The following is an 11,154-nucleotide window of genomic DNA, read 5'->3' on the forward strand; positions in this document are numbered from 1 at the left end:
GTTCAAGTTGAGCATCTCAAGAGGATCATATGCTTAAAGCTTGTCGTCCCTTTGGTGATAATGGACATGTGAAGATGTGCATCAATGGAGCTTTCCCATCATGCTGTATGGGGGAGCATTTGTGAGTCTTCACGAAGCAAAAATGATCAAGTGATGCATTTCGGCTTGAGTGGAGCTTGAAGAGTTATCATCAAGATCAAGCGGGATGCGCAAGGCAAAGGTATGGCCTTGATAGGTTTTCCTTTTACCGGTCTCAAGGTGGTTGATGGGAGACCGGATTATAGGATAGATAGCCGCACTGTCAAGAGGGGCTTTCGGTTGGGTAACTTGATCACATCGTCTTAGGGAGCTCAATCCTTTGCATACTTTGCATATCCATATTGCTTCTTGGTGTTTCTCTATGAGAGGTTCTTGAGCTTGTTGCTAGCTTTACAACAAGCCCAAGTTCATCGAAAACGGAATCCGCATGCATCTTCTATTGCGTTTTCGAGTTTGGACGTCTTCACCGTTTCTTGACGGTGGGAGACACCCTCTCCAAAAACATCTAAAAATATCCTGCGAGGAGTCTCCATATTTGTTTTTGTTGGGGTTCTATTCGTCGTTATCTTTCCAACAAAATTGGTTTCATGTCAATCGGGGTCCGAACACAAAAGTTATCACAATTTTTGTATAACATGTTTTTCCTGCTGGCCCGGTTTCTCGCCCGGCGTGACCGATCGTCCCACCGGATGGCCCGGTTCAAACCGGCCCGTGGACTGGTGCCAACCGGGGCCATGTACTGTAAGACACATAAGTGTCCCGGTGATGGCCCGGTTACAGGCCCGGTTTGAACCGGCCGGGTCTGGCCTGTGCCCCGGTCTGACCGGCACCTGGACCGGACGACCCGGCCCTAGGCCCGGTTGACCGGCCTCCTTGAGTGTGCTGAGCTGAAACTCACCCAACGGTTATAGCTGAAACTCACCCAACGGTTATATTTCTCCCTAGACTATAAATAGGCCTTCTTCCACCTTGGGCTGGATAAGTTCTTCCACTCTCTCTCCTCCATTGTTGATTTTGAAGAACTTGCCCTATCTCTTGATTCCCCCCATGATTCTTGCTCATTCTTGAGGGATCTAAGAGAGGAGATCTAGATCTACAATCCCCACCAATCCATCTCTTCTCTAAGTGAGGGGAACTCTTTAGATCTAGATATTGGAGTCATTTGCTGATTTCCTCTTTGTTCTTCCTCTCTAATCTCATCCTAGCATTTGTTGCTTTGGTGGAATTTGAGTGTGAAAGAGAATACCTCTAGTGTTCTTACTTTGCATCATTGCATAGTGTTGAGCTCTTCACCACGATTAGTTCGAGTAAGAGACCGTGAGCTTGTTACTCTTGGAGGGAGACCTCCTAGTTGCCTTGGCGGTTGGTGCTCCGGTGATCTCTTCAAGGAAGATTGTGAAGAGGCCCGGGCTTCTCCTTCGTGGAGCTTGTGAAGTAGTTGTGGAGCTTACCATCTCCGGAGTGGAGGAAAAACTAACCATAAGGAAAGAGTCATTATCCTTCGTGAGTGTGGCTCGTAGAATAGGGTGAGCCTTCGTGGCATTGGGGAATCCTGCGTGGGACCTCCACTCCTCCAAACATGACGTACCTTCTTGGAAAGGAAGGGAACACGGGAATACATCCTCGTCTCCGCGTGCCTCGGTTATTTCTATACCTGACCTTACTTTCCTTGTGATAGCCATCATGCTTGAAGTACATATATCTTGCTATCACTTGTGCTTCATATATCTTGTGCCTATCTTGCTTAGCTCTAGTTGTTATTGTTGCACTTAGTTGAGCCTAGCATATTTAGGAGTTGTGCTTGTAAACTAAACGTTAGTTTAATTCCGCATTCTTACAAGCCAAATCCGCAAGAGTTTTTTAAACGCCTATTCACCCCCCTCTAGGCGACATCTCGTCCTTTCAAGGACGACACCCACAAAGAGTACGGTGGCCTCCCCGAACGCTTTATCCTCATCAGGAGTAAGCGAACCTCTGGGAGTACCATCAGCAACCCGGTGCACGACCATAACAGTGAGCCACAAAAGGGTCTTAGTCTGCCATCTCTTGAAATGAGAACCCGTAAACAATTTCCTAAGCATATAAGGTTTTTGGATTGTTAGATTATTAGGCAATTTCCAAGTGAGTTTAATTACCGAAAACAATATTACAGATGCACTAGCATACTTAACCACACACATCAGACTAAGCACATGCATCAGATCTGAACATGGAACAAGTAGCAGTGCAAGGTATGAGAGGAAAATCACGTACATCGCGGCTGGGAAGGTTGCACCAGCAGCACCACTACCATGGCCGTCGTTGATGTCGCCCATGGTGTAGTCGGATTTGTCGAAGAAGCAGTCAAACCGGTGAAGAAGAACACGAACATCAGCGAGCAGTCGCGCCGAGACGCTCCCCAAAAACCTTATCGCGCGCCTCCCGGTGCAGGATCTCGACAGACGGGGTTTCGGAGGCCCGCTCTCCCGGACGGCTGTGCACGCAGCTGCCGGGATGGGGAGGACTAGAGAGCAGCGCAGTAAAATGAACTTTTTCGTGAGAGAGACAGACTAGAGACTTCTGTGTGTGTAGGCTTCCTGAAAGGTGTCTCGAACTCGAACTCGAGTCATGAAACACGACGTGCGTGACGAGGCGGGGCAGAGAAGGAGTGCGCGAGGGCTCCTTCTATTCTCACTCACTTGGAAGGACTAGAAAAGCAACCATTATATACCACTCTAACTCTCTCTCAACTAGTAACGTGGGTCTAAACTTTATCCCAAAAGCTGTCTCCAAACTGCCAACGTGGCACTGGCGGAGCTACTCAGGGGCCGAACCGGGCCGTGGCCCGCCCAGCTTTTCTGCAAAAGTATTTACAGCTAAGCATAATCGGTAGCCCAACCCATTGGCAGTAGCAAACTAAAGTAGTTAACGAGCAAGCACGCCGGCAAACTCATTGGCGAGCATCCACCGAGAGCTCCTAGGTACTCAGAAGACGTTTCTTTCACTGCTTGTTCATTCTTCTTCAATAAAATTATTGTCGTTCCTATCTAAGCTACGTAGCTAGCTTTGTTAATCAATTCTATATAAAAAAGCTAGCGGTTAGTCAATTTAGGAGATCATTTATCTTGACTGGAATGATTTTTTTTCTTCTTTCAAATTCCTATTTAGTCATTTGATGGAGAAATTAAAATTTCTGGAAATTTACTCTGCATTTACTAAAAGAACACATTTTAAATTGTTAAAAAATTCCAAACAAATATTTGCGGGTCCAGCTCCACATTCTATGTGCTCACAGAAAGTTTCACGAAAAAAAAATATTTGAAAAAACTATATTTGTTGGTCCTGCGACGACTGTGTGCACCTATAACATAGAGATATACGCGCCAATATTTTTCATGATTTTTGAAATTTCATTTCAAAATGTGTTTAAAACAAGCATATGCATTCAAGAGCCACAACTCGCCGTGTCGGATGTTTCACTCTATTTTCTCCAAAAATTGCTTGTCAATATTTCTTTTTGCGCTATCCTTTAGTTGGCCCGTCCAACTTTTTCTTTTAAGCTCCGCCACTGACGTGATGGGTCTTAAGATTTCAGAGATTGTAAGCTACATGGGGTGCCTTACTGAACCGTAACCCACTTACATTCAACATAGTAGGCATACTCCGGCGTCAATTAAAATAGACTACTTGTAGCCTGTCTTTGATTTTTCTCTTCACCGACGACTTTACCCTATCGACAGGCTTCACAATCACCACCCAACTAATCCTACTCTGAAGTAAAGCATATCTGAGCTTCTTCAGACATGTGAATGTATCAGATTGTCTCAACATCTTCAGTCTATTCGGAAGAATGAATTAAACAAAAATTTGAACGAAATATTTGCACATTTGCCACACTTTACAATTTTTTATTGCATATTTGCCCTATGACCACCACATGTCAGTGACACATGAAGTCTTCAGCATATATCTCGAAGAATAGATTCAAAAAAAGTGAATGAATTCAGCACATATTTGACAGAAAGAACTTCCATCCAGTTGAGCGGCAGCGAAAACAAAGGAATGCCGGCATGCCGCCTGTCGCGCCACCGCCGCCTCCTCGCGCCATTACCACGCCAAGTCACCCAACGCCGTGCGGCGGCTTCGTGGGCGGCGGCCGTGGCCGACCACGCGCGCTCTGGACGCCACGCCGCCGCGCTCACCGTCTTCCGGCGAGTCCTCGCCGCTCACCCGGCCGCGGCCGCCGACGAGCTCGCCTACTCCGCGCTCCTCCGCTGCCGCGACGACCGCCTGGCCTACCAGATACACGCGCAGGCATGCCGCCGCGGCCTCGCCGCCTCCAACCCCGTCCTCGCCTGCTCCCTGCTCGCCTTCTACTCCTCGGCGCGGTCGGACCACCCGGCCGCCGCCAAGCTGTTCGGCGAAATGACCCGCAGGGACGCCGTCTCCTACACCGCCATGATGTCGGCCTTCCTCCGCGCCGGGGAGTGGGCCCAGGCCCTCGCGCTCTACCCTCGCATGCTCGCTGACGCCGCGCCGCCCACCGAGCGCACCTTTGCCATCCTGCTGGCTCTCTGTGCCTCCCGGCGGCTGTGCCGCCATGGGAGGCAGCTCCACGCGCAGCTCCTTCGTTGGGGGGCGGACCTTAACCTGGTCCTCAAGACCGCGCTTGTCCACATGTACTCCTGCTGCGGCTTCATGGGCCATGCCCACGCCGTGCTCCGCTCCACGCCCGAAACCGACGTCGTGCTCTGGACAGCCATGATTGCCGGCTACTCGCGGACGGGAGACCTTCAGGCCGCTCTGCGGATGTTTCATCACATGGAGCTCGCCGCGGTGCCGCCCAATGCATTCACCTTCGCGGGGATCATCACCGCCTGCTCTTCCTCCGGCCATCCTCAGGAGGGTTTCCAAGCTGGACGGCAGCTCCATGCCCGAGTATTCAAGTTTGCTCTGGAGCACGACGTCTCTGTCTGCAATGCGCTCGTCGACTTCTACAGCAAGTCATCCGCCCGGTTACTCGACTTGGTCCATGCGTTCAATGCTTCTGACAGGCCGAATGTGGTGTCCTGGACCGCCTTCATCTCTGGACTTGCACGCCATGGCAGAGACGAGGACGCGTTTGCAGCATTCGCCGAGATGCGGGCTAGTGGGGTGCAACCCAACTCATTCACCGTCTCCACCCTTCTCAAGGGCTGCAGCTCCTCGCAGTCTTTCCTACATGCTGCGAAAATCCATGCTTATGTGCTCAAGACCAGCTTCGAGTCTTTGGATGTGGCTGTTGGGAACTCGCTGGTTGATCTTTACTCCAGGTTTGCAAGAATGGATGAAGCATGGGCAGTGGCAACAACAATGGCATTTGTAAGGGACAGCTTCACATACACAAGTCTAGCCAAGGGGCTGAATCAGGCCGGCCTTCCAAACAGGGCCCTTGAGATGATAGTCCACATGTTTCAGGAGGAGGTCCAGATGGACGGTTTTAGTCTCGCCTGCTTTCTCTCTGCTGCTGCGGCCCTGCCATCCATAGAGCCTGGGATGCAGTTGCACTGCTGCTCGCTGAAATTGGGGTTGAGCAGTCAAGTCTCGGTTTCTAACAGCCTTATCAACATGTACAGCAAGCACAAGTGTCTGCAGGATGCTAAAAGTGTGTTCCAGTCAATTAGGGAGCCGAGTGTTGTGTCCTGGAATGCATTAATATCAGGGCTGTCATCCAATGGATCTTATTATGAAGCATTGTCGGTCTTCGAAGACATGACACTGGGTGGGGCTCAGCCTGATGACATCACTTTCTCTGTTGTTCTCTACGCCTGCACTCAGGGTGGCTTGATTGACATTGGGATCAAACATTTTAACTCTATGAGGAAACAGTTTGGTGTTTCCCCACAAAGGAGCCACTACACACTCTTTCTGGATATGTTAGGACGAGCGGGTCGTCTTACAGAGGCGGCATGCACCATTGAGACCATGCCTATACAGCCTGACTTGTCGATGTACAAGTGTCTGTTGGCATTTTGCGAGCTCCATAACGATCTGGTTGTTGGCGAAAACGTTGCAAAGAAGGCACTAGAGTTATATCCATCAGACACAGTATTGCAGAATATGCTTTCAGCCATCTGTGGTGCTCCTTGGAAACATGAGTGCCGTGTACATGCACACAAGATGAAGAGTGGTGCAGCTATTTCTTTCGACATCTCAACATCGAGCATGAGATGATGAGAAGAGTAATGCAGGATTTGCTGTTGTTCAGTGGTGATTTTTTTCCTCAAGGATTTATGGAAATTTCACTGCACGGAAACCACATATGAGGCATTGGATGAAATAGATTGTGTTCCACCCCCTTTTAAACCAAGCTCTTTTAGAGTGAGTATGGTATGATGGTATTCACTTAACCAGTTAGTGAAGGAATACACCATCCCTGTCATACGCTGTCACTGATTTGAGTTCTGGTAACCGTTGTGTGCTAAGACAGGCAAAATGCTTGGTCTAAACCCTAAGCGATAATGGTCTTGTCTTGCATTGAATTGAATTGAAGCACTCTTCAGCTGGATACTCATGCAAAAGGAAAAACAATCTGGAAAATGGAGTCAATTTCAAGCTTCAAATAGAATGTCTAATGCTACATGCCTACATACGTAAATAAATAGTTTTACACCGCTGCAGGGTTAAGCTGAATATGACATGAGGCTTGGAAGTGTTTGAACTCTCCTGCAGAGCGCTGACTGTACCACTTACTATAGTCTACAGATTGTGGGGTAACCTTCCCTCTTGAACAAAGACCTACACTACATGAATAGGCATTGAATATAATATGGTACATCAGATTATACACATTAATACTAGGCAGAATTTCTAGGGGACAGTTTTATTTAATTCTGTCAAGAAAATAGTAGAATATAGCAATATCCTGTAGTTACACATGTCCCTGAGTTAACAGCCATTTTCTTTTAACAGTGGAATGATGTTCATTTCTGTTTCACAGGACCAATTCTAGGATATGCCTCAGTCTCGGGAAACAAACCAACATCATGTGGAAGGTTCTGAGGCTGCTCTTTGCTGATCCTTCTACTCGTGATGTTACCGGTAATTTATTACCACCACACAACATATCTTTGGGAATTGCTATTCTCCTGAATATGGAATTTTCTGTGTTATTAATTCCTCACACGAACCGCTTGAGTATGTTATACAAAATGCCGAGCACCATAGTCAATCCTTGTGCCATGAATGACCAGAAGTGGATATAATATGCAAGAAGGTAGACGACAAAAGGCTCCACACAGAATTTGTAGAGCTTCACAATGGGCTGAACTAGTGCTTCTGGATTCTGTAGAAATGCTGCATGTGTACTTACATTCTTAGCTGGATTTCAAGTAATACTAGTTTATGCTAAAAGTTGAATTCATGAAGCATGTACCTTCAGCTTCTTTTGGAAGTGTGTCGAACAATTTGGCAACGAATAGAAGTATTTCCTGTAAGAATCGGAATATTTCATGGAAGTCAATTAGCTAGACTGCTAGAGGCATGGTAATCACAGTATCAGACTAACATAGTTGGATGCAGCAGAAAAACAAGCTCATTAGTATGCCTACCAATGCCAGCTTTCCTGGTTTCAGAGGTGACTCGTTGAATATATGAACTTTCCTGCAGTATGGGTAAAAGCATTTGCATTTCAGGTCAGGGGAAATTTCACCTCTAAAAGAAAATTATCTAGAGGCCAAACCCTTGTTTCCAAATAAAGACCATAAGAAATAGAACCACCATAACATTATAGTTCCAAGATCTTTCCTGACATGGATGGAAGCAACATGGTATTATAGTAGAAACTAGAGAATATATGCTGTCACGGGTGGGTATCAATCTTGGATACCTAATAAGAAGCGATTCTCCTTTTGCTGAACACATGTAGAAACTGCTGCCTTTGGTAAATGGGATGATCTTACCGTTCCACTCTGCAACAAGTTGATATCATTGTCATGTACCAGAATGCCTGCCACTTATATAATTCGAATTCCTAACTGCAGGATCTTACCAAGGTGCCACATTACTGCAACAGTGGGTTCTACTCCTTGGCAAACCTCATCAATAGCAAATTTGACATTCTTCCTCATAGCCGCCATAAGCCTTGTGAAGTAGGTATGGGTATTCTGCATGCAGCAAAGTTTTTTTTTTGTGAACTCTTAAGTATGGGAACTTGATTTTAAATTAATAGCTTGAGGTCAAATATGCAGAGGACTGAACCATGAGACATTGGAGCGGAATGAGAAAATGAGGTGCGAGTAAAACCTTGACATCCAGTGGTTTATAATATGAAGTGTGCTCGACGACACAATCAGGGGCAAGCAGCTTCTTGAGCCGTGTCATGTCCTTGTCATTGATGGAGGAGTAGAACTCCTGAATCACATCTGTCAGGGGTGAAGACGGTAATGCATTACCTCCACGGTAAGCATTGCTAAGTCCCCCGGTTGCATTTGACCCTAGTATTGCTCGTATGGGCTTTGGCGAACATTGTTGCCTCGTTCCCCAGTTGGCGCTTATCTGCTGGTGCCGGGATGGTGGGCGCTGTTTTAGGTTGAAAGAGGGAGAGTGGTAGGAGACAAGCATGAGGGCAGAATTCATGGTGTTGAGTGTTTGAATGCAGAAAGATGTGAGGTAGAGAATGATGAGGTATGTTATAGGGTTATGGGTGTTTGGCATTTTTGGTTGCTTGGTTGTTAGAGAATGAATCTGAGTACATAGGGGAGGCTTCTTGGCATTGGAAAGGAATTGCTAAAGCATAAAAATTTGTTACATTATGAAGAAAGGAATTGCTTCCTATGTAATCTGCAGAGCCAGGGAAGGCAAGAATCTGTAAAAAGGTATTGCTTTGTTCCTTGGTTATCCTTTTGCTATGCTTTACATGGAGTTCCCCAGAGAGTATACAGACATGTGTTGTCTACAGAACAGAGGAGAAGAGAAGAGACTTCTGAAGGAAGAAAGAGGGAAAGGAAGTAGCAGCAGGGTTGTATGGTCGTCACTTCCGGAAGAATCCTAAGACTGCCTTCTTGGAGGGTGGCTTGTACTTGTTCGACTTCCCTGCAGCTTTCTTCGCGGCAGCAGCAAGAGGAGGAGCAGCACCCGCAGCAGGAGCAGATTCAGGAAGAGGAGGAAGTGGGAACATGTCTTGCTCCCTGGCCTCCTTCTCCGTGGCCGTCGTCTCCTCCAGTCTGCTTGGTGGTGCCCACGGCTCATCTGCCTCATCTTCTGAGAATACTCTCCGCATGGACGCCAGCTTATTTGTCTGTGCCATAGTTGGCGGCAAAGGTGGTAATTGGTCCTGCTTCTTCTCCATTGTACCAGCTGACGGGCTGTAGTCGTACCCACGATCAGTGTCCAATTGTTTGCCTTTGCCTTCTGCTGCTGCTGCTACCTGTTTTGTGATGCTCTCGACTTCAAACGACTCCCCCTCGTCGTCATCTTGGTCTGACACCACCACCTGCTGCTGCTGATGCTGATGCTGCTGCTGCTGCTGCTGCTGCTGATGCTGCTGCTGCTGCTGCTGATGCACCTTCATTTGCTCAGGCAGCGAGATGTCATCATCGGAGGAGTCACTGATGAGCTCGACGTCCACCGCCACTACCTCACGAGGCCTAATAAGCTCATGATTATCATCTGTCTTGGCCTCCAAGAGTGCTGCTGCTTCTGCTTCTGCCAAAGCTTCCTGTTCTGCTGCTTCTTCATCTTCTTTGTTGGCGGAGACAGCGGCATAGGCATTGGCACAGGCAGAGAAGGAGGAGGAGGAAGATGACGACGAAGACGAGGATCTGCTCATCTTGCCACCGGCCTCAGGAACAGTGACAGGCTGGCCCTGCATCTTCTCGGTGACGAAGTAGGGCCTGAAGCGGGACGGGCGGAAGTCGCTGGCGTACGGCGCACCCACCGTGAAGCTCTCGTGCCGTCTCAACAGCAGGGGGTTCTTCTTCTGGGCCGATGCCCCTGGGGGCAACGAGGACAATGTCTGCTGCTGTGGTTGCGGACGAAGGAGTTCATTGTCGTCGTCATCATCAAAGAAGGGGTTGCTGCGCGAGGGGTGGACTAGCGTGGAGGGCGCGGAGCCAGGGAAGTCGTCGTCGCCGTAGGGCTCGTCGAGGTCAAAAGGGTTGCTCTTGACGACGTGGACGGTGAGCCTGGACGCGTCGTCCTCGATGTCCCCCGCGATGTTGTGGTGGCGGCGGTGATGAGGCTGCCTGCGGGCGGCGAGGCGCCTGGACATGAGCTTCTCGACGGCTGCGTTCCTCTCGAGCTCAAGAGATCCGATGTTCTCGATGCTCTTGGCGTCGTCGGCCGTCCAGGCCACCGCACGCACCACCTCCTCGGACCGGTTGTGGTGCTTTTGTTGTTCACTGTGCTCGGGCTCCGACTCTGACTCAGAGTCGTCCTCGGGGAAGGAGGCGACAGAGGTGGCGGTGGACATGATGGCGGGCTGGGTGTCGGAGTCGCTGCTGGTTGGCGGCGAGTCAGCCGCAGAGCCACGGTGGGAGCGGTTGTTGTGCCTGGCTCCGGTAGCATCGGCGGCGGTGCTTGTGATGTGGCATGGCGCTGGGTGGTTGCGGCTGATCTTCTTGTAGACGTGCTGGTCATGTTCCTGGGGCACACTGTGGAGGAGGACGACGCCGAGGAGGAAGGCGGTGAGGAGAAGGACTGGGGAGGATGCGAGGAGGAAGGCGAAGAGTGGGTAGAAGAAGGCGTAGAGGAAAGCCAGGAAGAAGAGAAAGCAGAGGAGGAGAGGGTGCCGGTGGAAGAAGGTGCAGCCGGGCAGCAGCGTCTCCATCTCGCTGTCATCCATGGCCGCAAGCTCACCTCAGCTGCAAACAATAGCGACGAATCAATGTTGAATGAAAGAAATGAGATGATCTCTATCGAGACGAGGCTACATACAACAGCATGTACTAATTGATTGATTACAGAGAGGGACGGAGGAACAAGGATCGAAGGAAGGAAGGAATTGATTGATGGATTACCTGTAGCAGCATATCATCTTCATTCTTGCATTCCTTGGTTGATTTGGAAGATGATGAGTTTGGGACAAGAGATTGTTTGTTTGGGGATGCATGCAGAATCAGCGAAGAAAGAGGGAGGATGCTCATTTTGCTTCATTCA

The 11,154-nt window shown here is 48.9% G+C and overlaps 3 protein-coding genes across 5 annotated transcripts; 1 reads left to right on the top strand and 2 right to left on the bottom strand.

The window, feature by feature from the left end:
• The first annotated feature begins 4,073 nt into the window (after nt 1-4,073).
• On the top strand, nt 4,074-11,154 carry LOC127339338 (pentatricopeptide repeat-containing protein At5g52850, chloroplastic-like). 3 transcript variants are annotated; one of them, XM_071827998.1, is made up of 5 exons: nt 4,074-6,770; nt 6,998-7,098; nt 8,040-8,151; nt 8,247-8,873; nt 8,957-11,154. In XM_071827998.1, exon 1 carries the CDS (start codon nt 4,081-4,083, stop codon nt 6,229-6,231), a length of 2,151 nt encoding a protein of 716 aa, XP_071684099.1. In that variant the 5' UTR covers nt 4,074-4,080; the 3' UTR covers nt 6,232-6,770; nt 6,998-7,098; nt 8,040-8,151; nt 8,247-8,873; nt 8,957-11,154. The 3 variants fall into 3 exon arrangements, with proteins under 3 accessions (XP_071684099.1, XP_071684100.1, XP_051221161.1); XM_071827999.1 differs by having other exon boundaries at nt 4,074-6,829; nt 8,247-11,154; XM_051365201.2 differs by having other exon boundaries at nt 8,247-11,154.
• Nucleotides 6,784-8,712, bottom strand: LOC127341496 (uncharacterized). Its single transcript, XM_051367352.2, has 6 exons — nt 8,302-8,712; nt 8,048-8,162; nt 7,886-7,967; nt 7,608-7,659; nt 7,433-7,487; nt 6,784-7,353 (listed from the first exon to the last, which is right to left on the bottom strand). The coding sequence occupies exons 1-6, from the start codon at nt 8,710-8,712 to the stop codon at nt 7,178-7,180; spliced, it is 891 nt and encodes a 296-aa protein (XP_051223312.1). The 3' UTR covers nt 6,784-7,177.
• Nucleotides 8,865-10,840, bottom strand: LOC127341495 (uncharacterized). The gene has a single exon (XM_051367351.2). The coding sequence runs from the start codon at nt 10,838-10,840 to the stop codon at nt 9,029-9,031; it is 1,812 nt and encodes a 603-aa protein (XP_051223311.1). The 3' UTR covers nt 8,865-9,028.

The sequence above is a fragment of the Lolium perenne genome, chromosome 3, assembly GCF_019359855.2.
Source record: "Lolium perenne isolate Kyuss_39 chromosome 3, Kyuss_2.0, whole genome shotgun sequence".
Taxonomy (NCBI): Eukaryota; Viridiplantae; Streptophyta; class Magnoliopsida; order Poales; family Poaceae; genus Lolium; species Lolium perenne.

Excerpts from the sequence above, each read along its gene's own strand:
- LOC127341495 (XM_051367351.2), bottom strand. The coding sequence starts at position 10,840 with ATGGATGACAGCGAGATGGAGACGCTGCTGCCCGGCTGCACCTTCTTC.
- LOC127341496 (XM_051367352.2), bottom strand. The coding sequence starts at position 8,712 with ATGCCAAACACCCATAACCCTATAACATACCTCATCATTCTCTACCTC. Across the intron at positions 8,163-8,301 it reads ATAAACCACTGGATGTCAAG|AATACCCATACCTACTTCAC; the intron begins GTTTTACTCGCA and ends TGCTGCATGCAG. Across the intron at positions 7,488-7,607 it reads AACCAGGAAAGCTGGCATTG|GAAATACTTCTATTCGTTGC; the intron begins GTAGGCATACTA and ends CGATTCTTACAG.
- LOC127339338 (XM_071827999.1), top strand. The coding sequence starts at position 4,081 with ATGCCGGCATGCCGCCTGTCGCGCCACCGCCGCCTCCTCGCGCCATTA.